The sequence below is a fragment of the Cantharellus anzutake genome, assembly GCF_015039405.1.
Source record: "Cantharellus anzutake strain C23 chromosome Unknown EI90scaffold_3, whole genome shotgun sequence".
Taxonomy (NCBI): domain Eukaryota; kingdom Fungi; phylum Basidiomycota; class Agaricomycetes; order Cantharellales; family Hydnaceae; genus Cantharellus; species Cantharellus anzutake.
The window spans coordinates 1,242,913-1,266,087 of NW_024066953.1; the positions used below are offsets into that span (position 1 = coordinate 1,242,913).

A 23,175-nucleotide genomic window follows, 5' to 3' on the forward strand; every position below is an offset into this window, starting at 1 on the left:
GATCCACTTGCATTTCTTGCACTGAACCTTCATCGTTGGGACATCTATGGGGAACTTCAGCACCCATTACATTGAACAATACAATTGACTGCGTGCGAAGACACGCACTCTAGTGTATCTATACCTTTGCACATAATATTGGCAATATTACAAGAATTATGAAAAATACATACACTTGGTTGAAACCGAGCCGATGCACTGATCCTGTTGATTAAGCAAATCGGGTGATCTCAATCACGAGGATCGACCTCGGAGGATTCCTGATGTTCCCACCTTGTCATCTCCAGCCAACAACCGCAATCTCAGGGCGTCTTCTTCAACTGTAATTGAGAATGAGTCCTCCGAGAGGTCGTGTTACAGTGGTCGGAGCCGGAGGTAGGCACCTCGTAGGGAATTAACATGAATCATCACATTGGTCATGAACATACATCACAGTTATAGGGTTGACCTGTGCTCTGCGATTGGCAGAAAATGGCTTCAACGTGGACATCATCGCGCGAGACCTTCCATCAGATGAGGACTCTCAGCAGTTTGCCAGTCCTTGGGCTGGGGCCAACTGGCATTCTTTCCCAACAGGAGAGGACGAAAGGCAGTGTCGCTGGGAAACACATGCGTACAAGAAAATATGGTCACTCATACCGAGTGGAGTAGCCATGGTACGACTGTCTTCTATGACAAATGAAAAGCCACGTATCCCCGTTGAATCATAACCGCAGAAACTAGATGCGGAGGAGTACTTCCGGTCTGAAACTCCACCACCTCCCCTTTGGTCCAAGGACCTTACTCCAAACGTGTGTTCGTCTGTTTTCGACAGTACCCAAACTTCCTGATGCTCAGAGGCCAATAGTATAGGGAGATGTTTCCAAATGAGCTCCCACCTGGAGTTACTCATGGCATCGCGTACACGACCTGGTCTATTGATGCACCCAAATATATCAAATGGCTGCAATCCCGACTCGAGTCATTGGGAGTGAATTTGACCCGCGCCACGATTCAGTCCATTGAGGAGCCATTCCTTCACCCATACACTGATAAAGGGCTGGCAAGTATAGTAGTGAATGCCACCGGTCTAGGGGCAAGGACTTTACGTGGTGTTGAGGATGAAGCCGCGTTCCCAATTAGAGGCCAAACGGTCCTTATATGGGCACCTCACTATAAGAAAACACTGTGAGTGAAGAATCACCTCGCACATTTGAATCACAACCAACAGTTTCACACCAGGAGCACCAACTGGGAGGGGAACGTGTCATATATAATACCTCGTCCAGGTGGGCAAGTCATTCTAGGTCAGCTATTGGAGCCAGGCTTAGGAGCCGAACGTGGCTCAGTCAGCTGAACATGTGGGCAGGTGGTACATACGGAAAAGACGATTGGAACGTGTCTTCCTCCCAATCTGATACAGAGCGTATCGTTAAAGATTGTCTCGCTCTAGACCCGTTTCTTGCACATACTCATAGCTCAAACTCAATATCTCCCCCGGATCCTGCATCGATCCCGATTGTCAAGGTGAACGTTGGGCTCCGACCCGCACGTAAGGGCGGAGCCCGACTAGAGTTGGAGACAATCCAGGTTCCTCTCCAGCCGCAACCATTCAAACCTCGAGGAAACAACCTCAACGAGTTTGCTGCCTCAAGAGAAGTGAATATTATTCATGCCTATGGAATCGGGCCCGCAGGGTTCCAGGTGAGTTGTCTTACTGCTCAGACAGGGTAGAGTCCTGAGTCTCGAAAATCAAGGCGAGTTGGGGGATCGCGGAAGACGTGTTGAAGCTGGCGGAGGAATGTGCATCAGGCTGCCAATGAAGCGGCATGCGTTTGAAATGCCAGTCCAATGATTGTGCATCTCCTTCAATCCTTCAAACCATCTCTAGAAGTGAAAAATATTTACAATATGACTTGCTTCCGTGCGTCTGAGTGATCCACCGAACTATCTATTCAATGCGATCCCTGGAGCTCCGTGATGGGCCAAGCTGGTTTTAACCGAATGGTGTAGGGATCACAGTCCCCAAGAAGAAACCTCTGCATGCTGGCCCACCCTATCATTGCTGCATTATCTGAATTTAAGTAAGAACGTGAAGATCTGAGGGTGCCCAATGGCCGATCGTACTGACCTGTGCATAAGGAAGGCGGCGGATAATGCACAGCAAGCTGCCGGTGTCCCAAAAAGTTTTCAAGTCTGGACACACATTAGCTCCGCCCAAACAATATAAGTAGGAACTGACCGCGATCGAAGATATTTGTTACTGGCGACACCACCACTGATCACAACGGTCGTTATTGTAGTACTTCGTCGACGACAAAGATCAAGGGCAAGTGAGAGCTTCTCCCTCAACTGGTCTATTGCCGCTACCTGAAACGAGTACGCAATTGATGATTGTGTATCACGTCTTAATGGTCCATTACCCTTCAGGTTGGCAACGTGTCTTTGGACGGAAGACATCAAGCCCCCATATGAGAACGCGAGTCGTCCACGCATTGGGACAGGAAATGCGGGAGTATCGCAAGACGAAATGGATGCGTGCTCTTCGGCCACTTTTTCCAGCATTGGACCAGCACCAACAACATTGCGATGTGCTGCATCGGTCCACGGGAGGCCGAGCTCGCGCGAGACCTTGTCGAAAGCGTTTCTTGGATGGTCAAATGAGAAGATCCCCGAGTATTACCGGACCGAAATGCCATACCCAATGCTCACATCAGCCGTATTTGCCAGTAGCTCAAATGAAGTCTCCGAAGACGCGAGCAATATCATGGTATGTCCGCCACTGATCATTAGAGCCAAGAATGGAAATTCTGGGGCTTGGCTTGACGTGAGCATTGGTGTCAAGGCGTGAGCTTGCTTTGGTTTGTGGATAGCATCGCACAGCTTTAACGTGGGATTGAATATATCTCACCATATGATGCACACCGACAAGCGGCTTATTCAGCGACGATGCCAATGTCTTTGCGGCGTTCATTCCAACGCCCAAGCATCCAGGCATCCCGGGCCCGCGGGTAAATGCAACCCCATCTATTGAAGTCATGGTGACCTTCGCTTCTTTGAGGGCGTCCTTCACGGCGAGAGGCTATCAAGCCTCCCAAATTAACTCCAATACATACGGGGGAATGTTGAGCATACTGGCCATATTGTCTTGATGGTGAAGAATTGCCTTGGCGGGATGAATGCCCCCCCACTGCTCATGGCTAAGTGGATCGTATCAGTGCAAAGACACTTTCATCTAATCCCACATGACGCCTACACCGAATGCTGGCGCATAACCACATTCGAAAGTATCCGACGATCGGAGGTCACAACAGCAGCACATGTGTCATCTGCAGAGCTCTCTAGCGCCAGAACTGTGAAACCACGTGAATGTTGCACCGTGTGAGAGAAAGAGACTTTCTTCTTGGGACGCCAACGTTGCAGCGATGTTAATGAGGCACACAAATGAACGCGACTTAGTTCCATCCCAAGTGGTGCAATGGAACGCAGCCGGCCGCTCGCTGAGACAATGACCGTCAATCCGGCCAACAAGTTTTGAGTTCACATCACATGTCTACCCATGACGGTCCAAGGCAGCTGAGCCCTCAAGCAATCTCAGGACATCTCAATCCTCGCCATGATAGCGCGGAAGGCATTAATGCGTGGGACCAATCGCTCTTGTAGCAAGCTGTGCAAAACCACGCCTTCTGCTCCACTGAGCTTGGTATCGCGGCGTTTCCATCCTTGGAACTTAACGCCATCCAGCAACCGAATGTCGGTTTTGAATCGTCCAGCATCCGCGGCCCACTTTAGGCGCCCTTTCTTTTCATCTCCTTCCCAGAGGGACGTCTTCTTCGTCGCTTTCCCTGCACTCAAGGCACAACTGTTGAACTTGACACGAATATGCCTAATCGTCCTCCCCTTTGTGTATCGCTACAGGTCAGCATGACTTTTGGCTGAAAATATACATCCTACACTCAGCCAAGCTTTCTATTTTAGGCTGCATAAGAAATGTTTGTCCTCAAGCCTCCGCTTGCCACCTTCGTCTGATGTAATATCCCCAGACCCTCGAACGAGCCTTACATTGCTGCAAATACCAGTAAAATAAGGGTTTATGACGAATCCGGGATGGACGCTAAAGGAGTATTTGTTCTAGATTTTTGCTATATGCATCGTTGTCGCCCTTGCCCTTGACCAGTCCCCGCATACACAACGATGGAGATTGCTTTTGATGACACATCGCGAGGAGATAGAGTGGGCTCGTCATCGGTCTGTACCACTAGGCACAAGCGCCAATCGACCGCTTATTTCTCTTCATCAGCTTTGAAGAGTTTCTTAGGGCGGATGGTCCTCTACTGTTGGGAGAAGACGACCCAAGAGTCCAACAGGTGAACACTCATGGGCCATCTGAAGAATTCCTTTCTCCTATTTTCTAACATGTTCTAGATAAAGCGAATAACAGAACGGATCGTGACAGCTCTGGAAGAACCGGATCCAGCAAGTCGCATCGTTACTGCAGCAGATCGCTACACCAGTAGCCCCTTACAGGCGTCCGCCGCCTATGAGATGAATCTTCGATTGCATACAGAGTATCCCCCCAGTGCAAAGGCTGTGTGCAGTGCCTCGTTACCCTTCTTGCCTGAAAGTTCCAATCCTGCGAAGGTTTTCGATTCCTCAGAGTGGAAGATATATGTCGTGGATCTGGTAATTAGGTCTGGTAATTTGGTGGATTCGATGATGACTATATGTCGGTAGCCCAGAATCAATGCTTTCGCGCTTCCTACCAGGGAGCTTGTCGTCTACACCGGACTCATAGATCTTCTCGAGGACGATACGCTGATATCTGCTGTGTTGGCGCACGAGGTGAGCCACGTGGTTCAGCGCCATGCCGTTGAGAATGTACGTCCCTTACGCTCCGTTTCTTGACTGTTATTCATACGTTTCTCATTCTAGGCTGGAGTGAGCAGGAAACATCATGAAATGATTAAATAGATCATTTACATAATCATTCGAGTCAGTTTATCAACGTAGCTACGATCGTATTCGACATTTTACGAGGGATCTCCTATGTATTCACCATGTCCTTCCCCATGTGAGTGTTTCTGGCCTGATACCGACTCATCCCTTCCAATAACCGGATAATTTTCAGGATCAATGATGCAGCAGCTTCAATTTTTAACATAATGAATGATTACTTAGCTGAACGCGCGTACTCACGGAAACTGGAAGAGGAGGCAGATTCTTTAGGTCTCGAAGTGGGTTTGGTTTCAAAGTTGACTGTTCCTTGCCTGACTTCTGTATAGTTCATGGCCAATGCAGGCTACGATCCAAGAGGTGCGCTTGATCTGTGGGAGGTCATGGCTGCGGTAGAGTTGGTGCAAATCAGAACACTGCTTGATCTTTCGTACCGATGATTTTCTTAGGGAAGATGCGGCTGCTGCTGGAGAATCGATATCAATACAGGACCGAATGACGTTGCTTCGGACCCATCCCACTTCCCTGCAACGACAGAAGGTGTTTCTATCAGTTTCACAAACTATGTTTGGTGTGCTCATTTGACACATTCAGAATATACAAAGGCTTCTACCCAAGGCATTAGAGCTATACAAGAAGTCTCCTTACAGGAAACACACGATCAAGTCAACCCCACAAGCTGTCATAGAGACACGGACCACCGACTAGCGTTATAGTCCATGTATCCGTTCCATTGACTCGTTAAAGAGAGGCTGGTCACCTGCCTACCATTGACTATCTCATATGTACCGACATTTGTAGTGATAAATATTCCAGCGTGGATCCAAGCCCGTCATAGATGTCGCTGGAATAGAGTGTCAGTGCAAGATGACGATCCTTTAAGAAAACGATGAATTACCACGACTTGCCCATAATCTTCGTCCTCATCAGAATCATCCACCCCTCGTGGTTCGTCCGCTTCTTTTCCGGTGCTTTTCTGCTGGTGATTGACATGGCCAGGCTCTGCCCGCTCAGGAGAGGATGTGTAGAGCCTCTGCGGAGAATAGCGATTCACATAGTTTCTTGAGCTGGTCAGTGTGGGAGTTGCACTGCCGAGAGGGACGCCAAGATCACTGTCATCGTCATCCGAATTGGACGTCTGCATCCGTCTATGAGGTGCCCATTGATGGGTACCACCTTGACTGATTTCGGGGTAGTTTGCCGTAGGCGACCCGCGCTTGTTTCCCCTGAGTGAGCTGAAATCAATTCGCCCCCGTCTATCGCCAGCAGCACCTGAAAAGCCGGTAGGCCGCTCCGGGAACCTGTTCTTCGTCCCAATGAAGCCATCAGAATTTTTGTCTCGGAGGTGGCATGGGGGTAGTGAACGACGGAAGAAGACCAAAAGCTGATTCGTAGCCTGTTCCCCACGAGGAAGATCGCCACTTGAGGTCCTAGAATTTGACCCTAAGACTAGTAACCTTTCATGATAACGGAAATTCAGTATTGGCACCATTCAATGAGTAACACTGACATTTGCTGGATACGGGCCCACTGCCAGTTCTCCCCGGGGTCACCCTCTGTGTCATTTGTCCTACTTAACCCTTCAGAAAGCAATAACGTCAATTTCTCGTAACGTGGCAATATGATTGCGTCGCGGAAAGCAATTAGGCATAGCTGTCGTGCGTCTATTCGGTAGTCAGAGAGTGGCAGATCTATTCCAGAGGACGATGAGCCTCTGCGATGCCCAGCTTTCACACTGCGACTAAGCGAAATTAACAAAGCCTCCGTTTGCAACGGCAAAAATACCTGCAATTGGTTTGTCAAACTACGTGCTACTCAGTTACAAATAATGAACATACCCCTTCAATATATGGAAGTACATTGACCCAGAAGAAATTCCAGATCTCGACCAATCGTGTTATAAGCTTTTCATCATCGATTCCAGAAAGCTTCGCATTCAGGTTTTGCATTCCTCTGCTGATTAAGTCCACCAGAGATGACTCCAAGCTAGCCAGCGCCTTCGAGGGGACTTGGACTCACTCTCAGATGAATGAAAATAGAGAATTACCGGAACGCCTACCGAGACGACAGTCTGAATATGCTCCCGTACGTGGGCATTCAAGTCCTCGATAGGTATTTTGAGAGGTTCTCCATTAAATAGGGGAAGCACATGCACGTGTAGGATGGCCCATGGAGTATCAACGGGAACATTCGTGCTGGAGCTCAAAGAAGGCGATGGTTTTAGTTCCGGTATGGTTGGAGTCAGAGTAGTGCCAGAAGCAGATGCCGATGTCGCCGAGGCAGATGCGGAAGTCGATGGGTGGTGGTGCACGCCGAGACGATCAAGTTCTCTTGTCATGATTTTGCTATCATATGTTCTGTGTGCCTTTTGGGGAGAAGGGCGCGACCCTGAATGGAATCAATAATTCTGGATAATGACACAAGGTGTGGCGAGAAACCCACCAGGAATCGGAGAAGGTGCTCCTTCACGGGAAGGATGGACACTTTCCCCTCGAGATTCACTTCTATAGGGGTGTAACCCAGACCCTGCATGACTAGTCAGGAATAGCTGCAGCTGGTAGGAAACAGCCCCTTACTAGCTAATTCGCCGTATATTGGTGCTCTTGATATCTGACGCGGAGTGGCTTCGCTCGATGGACGCGGCAAATACTCATCGCCCGATGATAATGGAGATGTTGGTCGACCGTCCGCGTCGTATGATCTCCGGGGGCAGATAAAGTTGTAGCTGGAACGGACGGTCGTCGACCGCTAACTTCAGACATCCGCCTGCAACACCATGAGTCTTGAGATACTGGTGGCGATGCAGCCAAATCACAACACTACACACTATATTTGTTAGCTCTGTCTCAGTGTCTGGGGTCGAAAGATTGATTATATCATCATATCACGACAGTTATCGCACACCTGACTTCCACTCATCTCTCTTGATGGCTGCCTTCGTCAAAGCAAAGATCAAGGCTGCCCGAGATGCGATAGGCAAGAAGGATTTCAGAACTGCTCAATTGGCTGCCGAAGAGGCCTTGCATCATGAGGCAGATAATTACAATGCGTAGGAGGAGAGGACTTAGATCCATGAGACCTTCGTCTCACTCAAACTTCGCAGTCTAGTGTTCTTAGGCTACGCTTCACTCGAGCTGCAAGAAGTGGATAAGAGTGAACAGGTTTTTGTCTGTGCAACAGGTCTTGTCACAGTCGTTGATTTGATGATCATGCGCAGGCATACTTAAAAGCTAGAAATTCTGGCCCTGAACAAGCGCTAGCTTGGCAGGTATGACATAATAGGCCTGCTGTGTCATTGCCTATTGTCTTATTGTCTATTGAAGGGACTTGAAAGGGTATATACCCGCGCTAATATGCCTCAGAAACTCCTCGACGTGTTGAACAATCTAGTCGACATATTCATGAAAATGTGTGATCACTGTTTCTCCCTTTCTCGCGCGGGGTCTGACAAAAAACAGTGAAGACGTTTCAAAATGTGCAGAAACTGTTCAAAAAATCATTGAACTCAGAAAGAAAAGTGGGACACGGGCTGAGGTATGCGCAATACCCAAGCTGAGTATGACATCTTGACGGTCGTTGAAAGATCATCGGTGCCTTGAGCCTCCTGCTTCCCTCCTCGCCATTGTATCCATTTTTAAGTGCCCTTCCACCACCTGACTATACACAACCCACATCCACGACTACATTCCCGATTCAAGATGCAATTTATAACTCCCTCCCCCTACTAGAGGAGATAATGACCCTGTCCGAGCAAGAAGAAAAGTTAGTTGTAGATAAAGAAGTCCAGAAGCGGCGCCAGCGCATCGATGCTGGAACACCGCAGGAGATTAGGAATGCTGTTGTCCTCGAGATTGCGAAGTCATCAAATGTGAGGTCATGTCTCCCCTACGTCAGTTTAAACCGTGCTAATTTGTATCTCAGTTACTTTCCTTGTATTCCGAGATAGTGAACCACCCCAACACACCTGACCAATTGAGACGGTCAACGGAAGGGAAGATTTTGCGACACAAACTTCAATTGTTATATGCATTACCGCCGGCCGATCACGCAAAGACTCAACTGCGACAGGAAATCGATGACATCGTACAGGGAACTGTTCTGATCGAAGTGCCTGATCAACTGGCATGGACTATTGCAATTGAAAGCAAAAATGCTCGCACCGTGGGTCAGTATTCATATCGGGACGCGCTCTCAAATCTTCACGTAATCATGGCGCAGAAATGTACGACATCAGTTTATTGAGGAGCTATGTTCGGCTATTTCCTGCGTCACCTCTTTCTAACGTAATTTCGGGGTGCATGTATTGTCTTGGGATCCCTCTTTTTGGAGAGACTGAAGCAGACGCGGAAGAGGCGAAGAGGTTCCGAGACATGGATTACGAAGTAGCATTTCAGCTTGCATCGGTAGGCTATTCTACTCGAACAAGTGAATATCTCACCTAAACCCCTTGCAGGACGGCCTGGCTGACTGCCAAGACTCGATTTTGGCATACCGCCTTATCACTGCCGTGTACGCTTCGGAGGGTGACTACCCAAGTGTTATCAAGGTCGCAGAAACTGGATTGAAGCTTACTTCCATGGCCGAGCGGCACTCAGGCAGGGATCTTGCATGGTGAGCATACTTTCACATCGATTTGTCTGCTTGTTTATTGCAATCCATCCTTCTAAAAGGGTCAAGCACGCTCTTAACTCCTTCATAGCTACGGCTCTAACACATCATTACCCGCCCAAGTACCATCAAAGAGCGTTGGGGATTCTCGAACAACTCCTTTCCATGAGCCCTGACGACGCAATGTGTCTCCTGGAGCGGGGGTATATTCTGCGTCATGCGGGTCGTTATGAAGATGCACGAGATGCATTTCTTGCTGCACACGGTATATTTGAAGCTGACAATGCTCAGATGCCGCGAATTCTAGAGGCAAGGGAGGAAGCTGCATGGTGCCTCACGCTCTCTGGGCAATATGATCAAGCTCTTGTTGAAATCAGCAACGTCATTTCCAGCTTGGACGACACGGAAAATACACCTGAACGGAAGGCCCAAGCATGGTGGCGGCTTGGTCGCACGCTATGGGACAAGAGAGGTAAGGCCAGTCCGCCTTCAGGAAAAGATTCAGTTACCCTTAGTCTCGTCGTAATCATTAGATCACAGTTCTAGGAAAGAATCGTACTCCCATTTCATTGCTTCCCTCAAATATCACTCAGCCTTTGCGCCTGCGTACACTTCCCTGGGAGTATGGTACTCTGAGTTTTCGAACCCACCTGATCTTTCTCGCGCTACAAAATGCTTCCAAAAAGCTGTTGAACTAGATTTGCGCGAAGCAGATGCTGCGCGTCGTCTCGCTGAAGGCTTTGCTGATGAGAGTGACTGGGATTTGGTCGAGGTGGTTGCACGGCGGACCATTGAGGGGGAAGGTGGTGCGGAAGATCAAAGCGGGATAAAGGCGTTGGCAACAGGCAATATCGCTGCCGCTGCTCGGTACAAACCCCTTAATGCATGGGCATGGAAAGCTGTGGGAGTGGTTGAAATGGTGAGGCATGTGTCAGTGTTCACTCATGAAGGCTGATGCCCCGCTGGCTTCTAGAGCCGGGGCAACCATGAATCTGCAATCATCGCACTCCAGATCGCGTTAAGGGCCAATCAGTCTGATCATCGAGCCTGGACAAGACTTGGAGAGGCGTACGCCAAATCGGGTCGTCCTGCTGCTGCATTGAAGGCTCTTTCTCGTTCCAGAGAGATCTCTCAGGATGATTGGACCGCAGTGTACTTTATCGGAGAAGTTTACCGCCAGATGGGCCAGTTTGACTTAGCAATCGCCACATTCGAACCACTCCTCGTAGATAGACCTGACGAAGTTGGTGTCCTTTTGGCCATGGCAGAAAGTCATTTCTCCCGTGCCCGGCAGGAATTTGCTGCTGGCTACCACACACGCTTCGAGGAATCTCTTGCAATTTGTATGGAGTTGTCCATGAAGCTAGTAAACTTGGCCCCTGGATTCCGCCGAATAATATGGAAGACAATCGCGGATGCCATTTTCGAATTGTCCAAAATCACTCTTTTTGTCAATCCCACATTGGTCCTAAGCGCCGTACGTCCGGTCTGCGAGGCACTTCCCGAAAGAAGTGAAATAGCGGTTATCGTCGAGTCCTTATCTGCAACGGAATTAAGTGGGAAATTCGGAGATAATAGGGACAGATTAGAAGGGCTAGACTTGCATTGGCTTGCCATCGCATGCTACAGCACCCGAGTTGGGTTGTGCAAAAATGATCAAATGACGGAAGGAAGCGCGCTATTCGATCTTTCCATTGCGATCCACTCAATCATTCCTAAACTGGTGGGACACCAGAGTGAAAAGGCGTTATCCGATGCAGCCAATAGCGCTATACTGGACGCGCTCAAGCATTCACCTGGGAATGAATGGTACTGGAACGCCTTGGGTAATATTAAATTTCTGCGAGAGCCTAAACTGGCTCAGCATGCATATATCAAGGCATTAGAAATTGACTCTAAAGTGAGGGGCGGTTTTCTCAGAATGATATCATCCCTAACATTCTCCTTCAGAACCCCACAATTTGGACCAATCTGGGCGTGTTTTATCTCCACCACGGAGATACAGACTTGGCAAACCAATCATTCTATAAAGCACAAGTTTCAGATCCAGATTATGGACCAGCTTGGATCGGCCAGGCGATGGTCGCCACGATAAACCAGCATCTTCCAGAAGCAAGAGCGCTTTTTGAACATGCTCTGATCTTATTCACACCTACTGTACGAATATCTAGCCCGTTCATTGTGCGCAAACACTCATCATCTCATAGCCTTGGTCGGAATATGAGTATTCATACCGCGTTTTCACGGATCCACAGTTGTCAAATGTCCCATATGAAGTCCAGAATTCTTTCCTCATTGCTCCTTACTTTGCCATGAGACAGCATTGTGCCAAACATGGTGACGATCCAGGGGGATGGAGCTCTTTGCGCTTATTTGCGAGAGACTGCATCAATATGACCTCGCTCTGGAACTGCTCGAACGTAGCATCAAATTCCTAGAGGCGGCATATGAAAAAACTGAAGACGCTGGGGTTGAATATCGGTACGCCGTCGCGAACGTCAACATTGGGCGAGTACGCTTGGCAATCGGAGACTACGCTAGTGCCAAAGCGTCCTTCGAAATAGTTATCAATCTTCTTGAAGGAAATGCGACTGATATCCAGGAGTCATCAATTTCTCCTTCTATAGTGTTGGCCCAAGCGCGTTTTGGGTTGGGTCTATCATGTCATAAGTTGGGGGAATTGGAAAATGCCCTTGCGGCGTTCGAAGCAGGGCTGGAGGAGACATCAGTCGAGTTAGCAGATGTTCGAAGTCATATCGCCATTCTTCTGGCACAAACTTTGTGGGCGATGCGTAGCGATGAGACTCGCGAAGCCGGGAAAGACCAATTGTTGCAGCTGTATGTGACCCGCTTAAACTCGCGAGACTGGAGACTCATACACTTCCAGCATTGCAGATGACCCAAACAACCTCAGGGCTATCACCTCCTTGGCAGCAATGGGAATTGTGTCACACAACAACGAGCTCACTCATGCAGCACTGACAGAGATACTTAACGTGTCGGGCGAGCGCCGGCTAGAACTTGATCCTAGAGGAGAAGTGAACCGCCTGCTCTTCCTTGACCATTCAAAAGCGGTGGGTCGGTCTCGGCACTGATCTGTGTTCTTGCCAATAATTCCCTTTCAGGGCCGAGATTTGCAGGCCGAGAAAATCCTGAAGGACGTCCTCGGTGCTGACCCAATGTCACTTGCAGCACGGCTAGATTTGGTCGAGCACCTGCTATGTAAACGGCATGTGGCGGATGCCTGTGACCTCCTTGCCGAGGATGTTCAGCCTATTCCGACACCCTCAGACAGGAAATTTCGACTGCTGGCGATACTTCGGACTATGGAACGGGGGAATAATGGACGGGAATCCCTCAATGGATCACCAGTTTCACAAGGAAAACCGATACGTCTGGCGGAAAGGGCGACACTGTTGGCACCATGGAATCGAACTAATTGGCATGTGCTTGCTTACGTACAATGTGCTAATCGCTAAGCCCTGTGATTCGGCTTAATTTCCGAGAATGTCAAATATGTCAATCCATTGGTTTATTTCCATGAGACTCAAAGCCACCTGCTAGGTGTGCAGAATCATCTCTCAAGGCCATCCGGTAGTGTATGATAAGGCCACCAACGCTGTGCGGATTTCCGAGTTCCCAAACAGGCTTCACGTGCCCTGCCTACGACACCGAAGACAATATTATTAATGGTTATCCTCACCAGGTTTAAATCAGCTGTCTGAGCAGGTCTTGACGTTATCGTACCAATTCTGGGCGGGTCAAACAAGCATCGACCCCGAATCCCAAAGTCTAGGAATATTGAAACGCGAACTCCATACCAAAATCTCCACACGGAACTCTGACATCATACCCTCCGGACCGCCAGCGTAGCTCCGTGAGGGTCATTTAGTTCCAACCGAGGCCAATCTCATCTTGTCCATCAGGTACAGACGGGACCCCGTTAAAGAGTATGGCGTAGTCATCAACAGGCTGACCACGGGTTGAGGTTGTGAATAATGAATTGATGATAACACGCGAAGTCAACTAGCTGATTATTTAGCATTCCTGACTAGCGCATTTTAACGAGCGGGGCCGGAAGCCTTCAACACAGTATCAATGCAGAGAGGATCGGAGACGCTCCAAGCGACCCAGAAGAACACTTCGAGTCTCGCTACTGCCTCAGGTGCTTTCGTTGAGGCTATATTCACGAATCTTCCCAGCATCACGATTACCTACGTGGGTGGGCCAAGCGCGAGTAAGAGTCTTTACGTAATGCGCAGCAGGATACAGAAATACTTGTCCAAATTCTGCGCGACACATCCAACCCCCTCTCAATGCGACTCGGTAAGGCAGAATCCTCACGAATCGTTGAATCTCCGCCGTGTTAGAAAACCGGCCTAGTGGCGCAGTTTAGTCCGGACGGCGCTGACTCCTCGATAAGCCGTCAAGTTGGGAACAGGGAGAGGCGCCTTTTTTATGGGCCAGAGCTAGAGCCGTTCTCTAGATTCACGCGGTCAGGGACCGGAAACGCTCAGGATTTACTGGAGGCACGAGGTTAAATGAAATTCGTGGCCCCTGGATCCTGGTACTCTACATCCATTCCCTCGCGTGCGCCATACCCACCGATAGCCCTTCATATACTGATCATCCGCGTATACCCAGTTTGTGGTCTAGGGGTCTCAAGTTGTTCCTAGGCTAATCTCACTCTACCGTTTTCGGTACGTTGTCTCTTTTTCCTTTTCCTCGCGTCCGTTGCACGCATCCGCGCTTCCTTTATTTACTTCGCATCCACTGTACGCACCGGCCTCCGTGCCTACTGTCAATCTTGCCTGGCGGCCGCCGTACATCACGAAAATCGGACAGGCAACTAGAGCAAGGTCCCCTGGTCCAGAGCACTCCGGAGGCTCCAGAGCACCTGGGAGCATCTGGACCATGTGGGAGCGCCAGTCCGATTTTCGTGATGTATGGCCTCGGCCGCGCCTATATTCTTTTCGATGTATCTTCGCGATCTGATTCTCGGTTCTTTATTGCTAGCTTGATCTTTTTGCTGATTGTAAGTATTCGGTTTTGCTGAGGGTAAAGGTATTGCGACCTTTGACAGGTAGGATCCCGTATGCACTGCTTGTCGCCGCGCCACTTTTTTGGTGCCTGTTCGGTCGCACAAAAACATGATTTGAAGCACAGCCACTCACAGTTCTTTCCCCAGCATTCGCACAAGCAGGGGCTTCACCGACTGTATCCTGGGGAAGGCATGGCTGAGAGATTTGCCTCCGCCGATAACATTGGTAAACCCAATTCTAGTCTCGCAGAATGGACGTCCAAGATCAGAACCCTCCAGAACATGGTTGACGAAGATGCTGCCAAGGAAAGGACACAACTAGAACTTGAGATCGAGAAAAGCAGAGGAGAGCGATCCCATAAAAAGGCACAGCCAGGACAAGGGAATTTCGCTTTCCGCCACGCGACAGAGGTGGACTCGGGTATGCGTTCCGAAGTTTGCTACTAATGCTATTGCTGAGTCTGGCATCTGATGTTTGAGAGGGGAACTTGGTACACGTTCCGTCCCACCGCTCGCCTCCAACTTCTTTGGCAGAGTTTATAGGCGGTCGGGCACCTGGCCCACGTCTGAACAAGCACAAACCTCAGCAGAATGTCGATGATCCCGCCGCCTTCGATCTCAGACCGTATGCTGATGGCGGATCGCCTTTATTCCAAGTAGCCCTGGGTATGATAAAAGAGAGAAACACCCATGGGCCACCGGGAGGAGTGCGATTGCCTGGCATGACACCAGAGTTCCAAGCTGGCCAGAATCGCGAAGCATCACCTCCTGACCGAGCGGACCTTTCCGGCCTTAATCCCCCAGTCCATAAGGAGGATGAACATAGTGCCTCCATGTCATCCCTCAGGGAATTGTCCGTCACTGCAAATCCTTTACCAGTGCATGATTCGTCACCTCCAACTCCAATGCAAAGTACCAACCTGAACCTTTTATCCCCTACTTCCGAATATGAGGGGTTAGAAAAGGCTCTAACATCCAATCCGACAAGATTGCAAGGCCGCGGATTTGTAGGGGAAAGAGTTAAAGTTTCTAATACCTCAAGCATTGTCATCCCAGTGTCTCCAGTGCTTCCAACGGAATGCGGCCTTGCTTCTCCTCGGTCGCCTCCAGGTCCCCTGGTACGCGATAAATCAGTCCTTAACCGTTGGCCGCCTGCCGCCAATATATCTGGTGAACGTGGTCTTGTTGAACACCGTCCACAATCCTCAAGGGGTCACGAACTTTCTGATCAGTCTCATTCTAGTAATAATAGCGATCGTGCGAGGGCTTCGGGTATCATATCAATGGGGGCCACACAGGAGCCTGGTTTGTCGCTGAATGATGGCGACCGCCCAACACTCGTGTATAAGGGGATGGAAACTTCGAGGCCAAGTTCAGGTGTCCATTCTACTGTTACGTCCTCCAATTCGGAAGTTCCTAATACACAATTTTCAGTCGGTCCTTCTGCAGATAAAGCATTTAGTGGGTCACGATTTCCCCAGGGGTCATCTTCGCTCACGCACGTAAGCGCAATGTCCATAATATGAGAAAATTTGTTACAGGAAACACTTTTAGGTTACTAAGAATAGAGCACGCAAGCCTCCCAGCAAATCAGGTACCTCGGCGACTAATGATTCAGAAGTTGCGGGTACAACATATCTCAGCCCTGTGACCGCCCCAGAGGCTTCAATGCATTCCAAGCCTCTCGTCGAGGGTAAGCCTACGGAGTCTGGATTGTCGGGTTCTTTAATAGCTCAATACGTGCGTGAACAGAGTCCATCATTGGATCAACAGGGCGCGTCGTGGATACACGGGACGGTCAGGTTATCACCATGAAAGAAACATCGGCTTCGGCAAGTGTTCCGCGGGACAGGGACGCTGATTCTGACGGGAACAAATCACATCCTCCCGTTTCTTCTGGTACGCGTGCCCTCCCGGGCCTGGTACAATCCTCAACAACGAAGTTGGTCAGACTCGGAATGTCACAGGACTCAGCTGTGGCACCCCGTGCATCAGGCCCGAGAGCGTCAGTTAGAGAGTCATGGGGCGGACAGCTCCAATCCGAATCCGAGCTCAAATCAGTCGTGTCCATCAGCCCCCAAGAGTTGACTGCAGTCACAATTAGAAAAGAGGTCGCCACACCAACCATCCTGAGGAGTGCTGAGGCCCAGTCCCCTCCTCCCAACCCACCCTCTCCACCCACAACAATCTCCAGGAAAGGAAGAGCAGTCATTTCGGAGAAAACCAAATCTGACCCAGTTCCCCAAGTTGACGAGTCCCTCCCCGTAGTCGACGTGAGATCCATCCTACAGTCTGCTGCCGTGAAGCCACCCCTTTCGTTCGACTTGGCTTATACCCCAATCTCTACCGAGGTTTTTGTCATCAGAGGTCGAAATGCAGACTCGGTGTCGTCATACCCTCATATATTCTACGACACGGAACTTCGAGTTATCTTGTACAGATGCAAGGAACCTCGCAGTAGCGAACTTGCATCGACAGTTATATGGGTATGGCGAGGGAGGAATGCAGCAATGGGAGGAGAAGAAGAGTGGAAGATTCGAGATTTGGAATCGCGATTCGGCACGAAAGCTATACGGTGCAATCAAGGAGGAGAGCCATACGACTTGGTTGGGTTGCTCGGAGGGGTTGTAGCAATTCGTCGTGGAACTCAAGGCAATTGGACAAATGTAAATGCAACAATGCACTGTGTCCGTGAGCTGTCCTTTGGAATCGGGATTGTCATCGACGAGGTCGACCTCGTGAGTCCCTACCCGGCAGCATATGGGCTGGTCAACTCACCAATACGTAGAATATTTCAAACCTTTGCTCTGCATTCTCCTATGTCATCGGGGCCCTTGGTCAAATATATGTTTGGCATGGGCGGGGTAGTCTCCCCACCGAGCAGTCTCAAGCAGTCTCTTATGCAGCGCTTATGAGCAGGGACAATCTTCCCGTAAAGGAATTTAATGAAGGGAGGGAAGACTCAAAGTTTTGGACGTATCTCGGTAATGGCAGTTGGGCGAACGCAAGATTTTGGAGCGAGCGGCGGGAATTACAGAAAAGGACACCCAGTGCGTGGAGTGTGGCTTTCCCCAGGGTAATTGTTATTACTTCTATATTGTCAGCTCCACTACTTAGTAATATGTTTCTGCAGATTCACTTTGTCCCATTTTTTGGCAATCAGCACTTAGATCATGGTACGGTGTACGTTGTGGACGGCATACTAGAGCTATTTGTTATTGTTGGAAAGGACGCTCGGTCTCAGCGGAATGATATCCGCCTTGCTCTAGCACTGGCCGAAGTGGGTACAGTTCCAGTCTCAAGATAGTCCAGAATCTCAAACTTTTTCAGGGAATCTCCTCAGTCACAGCTTCTGAACGCCCGTTTGAAGCCCCTGTGCATGTCGTGGTATTACCTAGCCAATTGCCGCTTGACCTGCGCGTAGGTCATACTAGGTTTTTGGATGAAACTTTAGTCGTACGTCAGAATCTGTTTGATATTATATAGTACTTATCAAGCCTCTACAGAATGGTGGGACCAGTCCGGGTCATCTGAATTTGCTTCATCTTAAATCAGCTAAAGCCCAGGTAAGTGGTAGTCACTAGTCGACTGATCCGGTTGGTAACTGTGTTGCTGGAAGCTCGTCAAGTCGTCTATTGGCGAGGCGGAGGATACATCGTTTCTACCACCTGGTACAGCACCCTAATTGGACTTGAGACCAATGCGTACGCTGTTCGTGATAATGGAACGTGCCTAAATATTTTGAGGTGGCGGTAAAGGGCGTAAATGTGGTTCCCAATTACCAATGCCTAGGACAACCACGGGTGTTCATATGGGAATAGAAATCAGATTTCTCTTCCACAGGGAAAGAAGCATAAGCTAATCGCAGACATTGCAACGAACATGAGCAAGCCATAAGATGATGGTTAAGGGCACTGCCGCAAACACGTGACGACTTTCTCAGAAAACTGTACAGCGGTGCATTCCTTTCCGTTCGTTCCTCAAGACCACTATGGGTCAGTCAGCGCTGCCTGTTCCACCGCTTCAATGTTGTAGCTGATCAGGGCCTTTTATTTCCCCACCGCATCGTTCCTCCACCCCGCATTTCAAACATAGGTATCACAAGATCGGCTCGGCATAAGAGGACAAAGACAGGTGGCAAAAGGTCTATTATTCGAAAGAAGAGAAAGTTCGAGCTCGGCCGCCAACCCGCCAACACCAGGCTTGGCCCCAGACGTGTTCATTTTATCCGCACTCTAGGTGGAAATTCTAAGGCTCGCGCTTTACGCCTGGATGCAGGTAATTTCTCTTGGGGTTCAGAACATGTAACTCGGAAGACTCGAATCATTGGAGTTGTGCGTTGATTTCAACTAATGAGAACGGTTTCAGCATCAACTTAGATGGTGTTGCCGACCCCAGGTTTATAGCGCTCCTAACAATGAATATATCCGAACCAATACGCTTGTCAAAAGTGTCATTGTCCAGATTGATTCCAGTCCGTTCAGGCAATGGTACGAGGCGCACGTAAGTCCTTTTGTTGTACGAGCTGCCCAAATCGTTGACGCCCAGTTACTGTAGTACGGGAAGCCTATAACTGAGAAGAGAGCAGCAAGGGCAGCAAAAGCAGCAGCGGCAGCAAAGGCTACTGCTGCCGTCCCGGAGGAAGTCAGCCCTCGCCTTGCGGAGAAATTTGCGGAGCGCGAGGCATTGTCCAAGATTGATCCTTTGCTCGAAGCGCAGTTCAATGCAGGTCGGTTGTACGCTGCTATATCCAGCCGACCTGGGCAGTGTGGCCGCGCTGATGGCTATATTGTGGAGGGGAAGGAGCTCGAGGTTAGTGCATCGCTGACAACGGTGCTTGTTTCCTGATTTTTTCCTTTCTTCGTAGTTCTACTTGAGGAAATTGAAGGCCAAGAAGCATTAAGGCGCGCCAAAGGGGGAAGTGACTCAGTTTGGTTTGGTGTCAATGTGATGCGTTGTCTGCGTGCATTCGTGCCATATGCTCCTCTGTTTTTAACTACGGTTTCATCTGTATGCATCCATCAGTATTTGCTATGCCCATCCGAACCGTTACTATCTCTACCAATGCGCGCATTTTGTGCTGTGTCGGAGTGTCATCAGCGATAGTTGCCTATTTTGGTCGATTCGGTGTTTCCGAAACCTTGCCACAGCTTTGGCCTTCACGGCTAAGTGACCCGGTTGCGTTTCCCGCCACTCTCTTCTCTCTAATCACACTCTTTCATTCCTCGGGCATTGCTGTTAAGGTTTTTCGCACCGTCGTTCTCTGTTGTGCCGTAACTCTTTGCGTGCCCCCTGTGACTTGCAACGCCCAACTCCTATCGCCGGAGGTTCCTGGCTCCTCCCATCACGATGACGAAAAAAGTCGAATGGAAATTCTTTAATGGATACATGACTGCCAAAGATCTCTCTGATGACGATGATTTTTTGAGGTAGGCCTTACCTGTCTCACTTTTCGCTTTGCCCAGGGTTCACGGTAGCGATGACTGTCATGCCTCGCTTCTCTCCCTTGATCACTTCATAGTCATGTCCTTCTCGACACAGTAGGACTAGAGAAACCCCTAGGGGTGCACCACATGCGCGTACGGACGCGTCTCCCAGTCTACGACACCGCGGCCGTTTTGAAAATTATTCAAAAGGTTCATCTCAACTCTCAAGTCGACTTTCGAAACCTATCACTGATGTTATCGTCGTACCTGTTTTTCAAGCGCGTTATTCGACCTCCTGACCAGGATACTGATACCCGCTGTGTCAAAGCGACGAACGCCTTACTTGCGTGAGTGTCATCAAACTTCTCCAACCCACACCGTCTGAACCTTCCCCAGCCTTCCCTTTATCCAGAAACATATCCGAACGAAGTCGCGGTCTCAGATCGATGCATTTGCGACTCATGCATGGCGCTACTTCAAATTGTACATCCCCACTGGTTCTGTCGAGATTACCCTCACAAAACGCTACACTCATCGGACGGGGAAAACCGAGCTTTGTGTACTAGCCACCCGGGATCTCTATCCTGGGGATTATATTGAGCAGCTCGAAGGTTCACTTGCGCGTTTGACCTCCGCAGAAGATGCTGAGCTCAGCAAATCCAAAAACAATGGCCTTGGGAGCCGGAAGGATTTTTCTGTGGTTCAAATTATGGGCGGGAACAGCAGCATGCTTTTCCTCGGTCCGGCACGATTTGTCAATGTGAGCCCAACATGTAGACCCCCCCACCCCGGCAGTCTCCTGAACCCACCCCACAGCACGACTGTAATCCTAACTGCGAACTCGAGAGGAAGGATAAAGTCATGCGGTTTAAGGTACGGCGCTTGATCAAAGCGCCGGAAGAGATCACTTGCTTCTATGCGGATGACTATTGTGAGTGCCCTAGTTTCCACTACGTTCGAACCGATATATCGTATGCATTGCAGTCGGGCCCGGGAACTGCGAATGCCTGTGTGAAACATGTCAGATTGCGGGTGTGGGAGGTTTTGCGCCCGACGCATTCAGTGAGGGGTCCGAATTAAAGACTAGAAAGAACGACGGAGTTGAGGACGAGGATGAATCCAACTCCGAGCTAGTGAATATATCATTGGTTTTCATCATTCGTTCTCTAATTTATCTTTCTTAGTGTACCTCCCGAATACTTCGTTCTTCCACCCGAACCACCGTCACACCATCAGAACCCCGGATTAGGCGGCCAACTCAGACCGCATCACCTGGCTCTAGCAATCCTCGTCAACCTCTGAGTGAGGAACTTGAGGCACTTCGACGCTCAACGCGGAAGCTAAAACCCTCAGAATACTCTGTAGTTCCCTCTATCAAGAGCGTTGGCAGGATGTCATCATCATCCCGAGGTGCCTCTCCAACCGCCAGCTCCATTAGCAAGAAGACAGAATGCGCCAGCCTCATTACCAGAACAACTTCCCTCTCGCGGGATAACGCCGCCCGGCGTTCGGTTTCTCTAGCTGGCGTGACTTCCGCTAGAAACTCGGAAGAGCCGGATGATGCTCCGAGACGATCGCTGAGACCAAGGCTAACCACCGCGGAAGTCCCTGTAACCGTACGCCCTGATCAGCCAAACCAGCGTGATCTCCGCGCTGTCAATCTAGAGATTTTGCAGCAAAAGGCTCCAAAGCGCTGGAAAGGTTGGCAGTCGTTCCCGCCTGGTACGTGCCTGAATTGCAATATCGAGGAAGCTATTCCTTTGGACGAACCGGACACGGAAATTTGTGACAAGTAAGGCTACTAATGCCGTTCCAGAATTTGTTGGCTGATGCGCGACTTCTTGCAGATGTCTTCGTCATGAAGCTATCTATGGTCAAAAGTGGCCCGACAAAAGTGATCCACCACCTGACTTATGCTCCGACAAAACGAGTTCAAGTGAAGCATCCGAATCCGGAGATGCATCAGATTCATCAATCGAAGATGAAATCGCTACTGGAAACAGTGATATGAGGCAACAGCATAAATTGGCCCGACCTACCCATCCGGTTGACCAATTTCGAACTCATTCCAAGCTGTTGCATGAGAAGGAAGAGCAGGCCGAACGATCTCGAAAGCGAGGCTTCCCTGTGCTTTCCTCTGGGAAGAAAGGGAAGCTGACTACAGTCCAAATGGCCGAAAGGGCCGCATTGCTAAAAAATCAGAGCGAAGCAGCCCTTCGTCAAGCAAAGCAACGTGAAGTTTCCTCGAACTCTGAGAGTGAGCCAATGACAAAAAAACTATCCAAGCTTGATGCCCCTACTTCGTTGGCGCCTCCCGGACGATCCAACGTGGCAATTCCACATATGAGAACGCGTAGACTTGTCACCTCCTGGTACACTCCCGAGGATTCCTTTGGACGTTTCCCCTCGTTTCGCCCGCGACGACGCTCCGTCGCTGCAGGCCACCTCCCGAAGGATGTTACTCGGGATATAAGGGCTCGCGCTCGAGAACTGATCCGCGAGAATCCTAACATGGATAAAAAGGAAGTAAACGTCATTGCCAGTGCTGGTGTCATGCGAAGCGGCCGCGCCCGAAGCAGCCTCCCTGCACGCTTAGAACAGAGCCCACCGCGTGTGGTCAAAGCCTCTCGAGGCACAAAGCGAGCTCGTGTCGAGGAATCGGGGGATGACGTTGAAGATCAGCCAGCTGCTCGTCGTTCCACCCGGCTATCTAAGCGTGTCACAGCTTCTCCAGCCCCAAGTTGCACGTCCGCCCCAGCGACAACCATTCGTCCCAAGGCTCTCCTTCCTGACAATCCGACATCACCCAGCCGCTTCGCCTATCTGACTCACCCCAACCCTGCGTCTTTCGCTCTGCGCCGACGAATGGCTAGACCTGTTCCAACCTTAGACCTCTCGGAAGACAGCGATTCCGATTCCCCAGAGACTCGCAGTTCAATACGGCACCCACGCCCTGACAGTCTTTCGTCGAACACGGAAGCTGATACGCAAGCGTCGTCCATCACTGCTACGAACTCGGCCAATCAAACGCATGCGATGGATACAAAAGAACCGAATATTGTTGCAACAGTCATCCGAGCCCTGACATTTGGGAATGAAAAATCTGCTCCTCCCATTGTCCAAGAAACTGCTTCAACACGGGACAATTCTGAACTTACCCTCGTTGCG

General features: G+C 49.8%; 9 protein-coding genes across 9 annotated transcripts; 6 read left to right on the forward strand and 3 right to left on the reverse strand.

The window, feature by feature from the left end:
• The first annotated feature begins 291 nt into the window (after window positions 1–291).
• EI90DRAFT_3150232 (uncharacterized protein) lies at window positions 292–1,966 on the forward strand. The gene is made up of 7 exons (XM_039065645.1): window positions 292–375; window positions 436–656; window positions 717–791; window positions 848–1,167; window positions 1,222–1,286; window positions 1,349–1,683; window positions 1,737–1,966. The coding sequence occupies exons 1-7, from the start codon at window positions 333–335 to the stop codon at window positions 1,800–1,802; spliced, it is 1,125 nt and encodes a 374-aa protein (XP_038922766.1). The 5' UTR covers window positions 292–332; the 3' UTR covers window positions 1,803–1,966.
• EI90DRAFT_3032220 (Gcp-like domain-containing protein) lies at window positions 1,739–3,306 on the reverse strand. Its single transcript, XM_039058374.1, has 7 exons — window positions 3,236–3,306; window positions 3,115–3,179; window positions 2,891–3,061; window positions 2,681–2,835; window positions 2,222–2,626; window positions 2,111–2,175; window positions 1,739–2,053 (listed from the first exon to the last, which is right to left on the reverse strand). Exons 1-7 carry the CDS (start codon window positions 3,258–3,260, stop codon window positions 1,935–1,937), a joined length of 1,005 nt encoding a protein of 334 aa, XP_038922767.1. The 5' UTR covers window positions 3,261–3,306; the 3' UTR covers window positions 1,739–1,934.
• Window positions 3,307–3,730: 424 nt separating this feature from the next.
• Window positions 3,731–5,517, forward strand: EI90DRAFT_2904544 (peptidase family M48-domain-containing protein; the record flags this gene model as incomplete). The annotated part of the gene is made up of 11 exons (XM_039054173.1): window positions 3,731–3,897; window positions 3,958–3,971; window positions 4,023–4,057; window positions 4,115–4,227; window positions 4,280–4,346; window positions 4,405–4,662; window positions 4,714–4,875; window positions 4,977–5,050; window positions 5,108–5,213; window positions 5,262–5,329; window positions 5,382–5,517. 11 exons carry the CDS (start codon window positions 3,731–3,733, stop codon window positions 5,515–5,517), a joined length of 1,200 nt encoding a protein of 399 aa, XP_038922768.1.
• A 126-nt stretch (window positions 5,518–5,643) lies between these two features.
• EI90DRAFT_1304376 (uncharacterized protein) lies at window positions 5,644–6,619 on the reverse strand. The gene has a single exon (XM_039051640.1). It carries the CDS (start codon window positions 6,422–6,424, stop codon window positions 5,765–5,767), a length of 660 nt encoding a protein of 219 aa, XP_038922769.1. The 5' UTR covers window positions 6,425–6,619; the 3' UTR covers window positions 5,644–5,764.
• Window positions 6,620–6,743: 124 nt separating this feature from the next.
• On the reverse strand, window positions 6,744–7,270 carry EI90DRAFT_2904000 (HbrB-like-domain-containing protein; the record flags this gene model as incomplete). Its single annotated transcript, XM_039054160.1, has 2 exons — window positions 6,744–6,929; window positions 6,980–7,270. The coding sequence occupies 2 exons, from the start codon at window positions 7,268–7,270 to the stop codon at window positions 6,744–6,746; spliced, it is 477 nt and encodes a 158-aa protein (XP_038922770.1).
• A 450-nt stretch (window positions 7,271–7,720) lies between these two features.
• On the forward strand, window positions 7,721–13,174 carry EI90DRAFT_3278840 (TPR-like protein). The gene is made up of 17 exons (XM_039066630.1): window positions 7,721–7,981; window positions 8,036–8,093; window positions 8,150–8,200; window positions 8,256–8,341; window positions 8,391–8,466; window positions 8,516–8,800; window positions 8,854–9,097; window positions 9,151–9,335; window positions 9,386–9,543; window positions 9,603–10,012; window positions 10,074–10,459; window positions 10,514–11,440; window positions 11,491–11,697; window positions 11,748–11,797; window positions 11,890–12,378; window positions 12,428–12,614; window positions 12,666–13,174. Exons 1-17 carry the CDS (start codon window positions 7,860–7,862, stop codon window positions 13,017–13,019), a joined length of 4,275 nt encoding a protein of 1,424 aa, XP_038922771.1. The 5' UTR covers window positions 7,721–7,859; the 3' UTR covers window positions 13,020–13,174.
• A 1,372-nt stretch (window positions 13,175–14,546) lies between these two features.
• Window positions 14,547–18,490, forward strand: EI90DRAFT_1304399 (uncharacterized protein). The gene is made up of 9 exons (XM_039051641.1): window positions 14,547–15,002; window positions 15,062–15,958; window positions 16,016–16,083; window positions 16,136–16,274; window positions 16,334–17,319; window positions 17,370–17,657; window positions 17,715–17,861; window positions 17,912–18,037; window positions 18,088–18,490. Exons 1-9 carry the CDS (start codon window positions 14,636–14,638, stop codon window positions 18,163–18,165), a joined length of 3,096 nt encoding a protein of 1,031 aa, XP_038922772.1. The 5' UTR covers window positions 14,547–14,635; the 3' UTR covers window positions 18,166–18,490.
• An 82-nt stretch (window positions 18,491–18,572) lies between these two features.
• EI90DRAFT_3143596 (40S ribosomal protein S8) lies at window positions 18,573–19,484 on the forward strand (the record flags this gene model as incomplete). The annotated part of the gene is made up of 5 exons (XM_039065039.1): window positions 18,573–18,576; window positions 18,677–18,915; window positions 18,980–19,084; window positions 19,139–19,393; window positions 19,449–19,484. 5 exons carry the CDS (start codon window positions 18,573–18,575, stop codon window positions 19,482–19,484), a joined length of 639 nt encoding a protein of 212 aa, XP_038922773.1.
• Window positions 19,485–20,401: 917 nt separating this feature from the next.
• Window positions 20,402–21,191, forward strand: EI90DRAFT_2903761 (uncharacterized protein; the record flags this gene model as incomplete). Its single annotated transcript, XM_039054153.1, has 3 exons — window positions 20,402–20,767; window positions 20,824–20,938; window positions 20,992–21,191. Coding segments are annotated over 3 exons (681 nt in total), but the record flags the coding sequence as incomplete, so codon positions are not given.
• Between the last annotated feature and the right edge of the window lie 1,984 nt (window positions 21,192–23,175).

Excerpts from the sequence above, each read along its gene's own strand:
- EI90DRAFT_3150232 (XM_039065645.1), top strand. The coding sequence starts at position 333 with ATGAGTCCTCCGAGAGGTCGTGTTACAGTGGTCGGAGCCGGAG. Across the intron at positions 376-435 it reads TACAGTGGTCGGAGCCGGAG|TTATAGGGTTGACCTGTGCT; the intron begins GTAGGCACCTCG and ends CATACATCACAG. Across the intron at positions 792-847 it reads CCAAGGACCTTACTCCAAAC|TATAGGGAGATGTTTCCAAA; the intron begins GTGTGTTCGTCT and ends AGAGGCCAATAG.
- EI90DRAFT_3032220 (XM_039058374.1), bottom strand. The coding sequence starts at position 3,260 with ATGTGGTTATGCGCCAGCATTCGGT. Across the intron at positions 3,180-3,235 it reads GTTATGCGCCAGCATTCGGT|CCATGAGCAGTGGGGGGGCA; the intron begins GTAGGCGTCATG and ends CGATCCACTTAG. Across the intron at positions 2,176-2,221 it reads AACAAATATCTTCGATCGCG|ACTTGAAAACTTTTTGGGAC; the intron begins GTCAGTTCCTAC and ends ATGTGTGTCCAG.
- EI90DRAFT_1304376 (XM_039051640.1), bottom strand. The coding sequence starts at position 6,424 with ATGGTGCCAATACTGAATTTCCGTTATCATGAAAGGTTACTAGTCTTA.
- EI90DRAFT_3278840 (XM_039066630.1), top strand. The coding sequence starts at position 7,860 with ATGGCTGCCTTCGTCAAAGCAAAGATCAAGGCTGCCCGAGATGCGATA. Across the intron at positions 7,982-8,035 it reads GAGGCAGATAATTACAATGC|TCTAGTGTTCTTAGGCTACG; the intron begins GTAGGAGGAGAG and ends CAAACTTCGCAG. Across the intron at positions 8,094-8,149 it reads AAGTGGATAAGAGTGAACAG|GCATACTTAAAAGCTAGAAA; the intron begins GTTTTTGTCTGT and ends GATCATGCGCAG.
- EI90DRAFT_1304399 (XM_039051641.1), top strand. The coding sequence starts at position 14,636 with ATGCACTGCTTGTCGCCGCGCCACTTTTTTGGTGCCTGTTCGGTCGCA. Across the intron at positions 15,003-15,061 it reads CGCGACAGAGGTGGACTCGG|AGGGGAACTTGGTACACGTT; the intron begins GTATGCGTTCCG and ends CTGATGTTTGAG. Across the intron at positions 15,959-16,015 it reads AACTTCGAGGCCAAGTTCAG|TCGGTCCTTCTGCAGATAAA; the intron begins GTGTCCATTCTA and ends CACAATTTTCAG.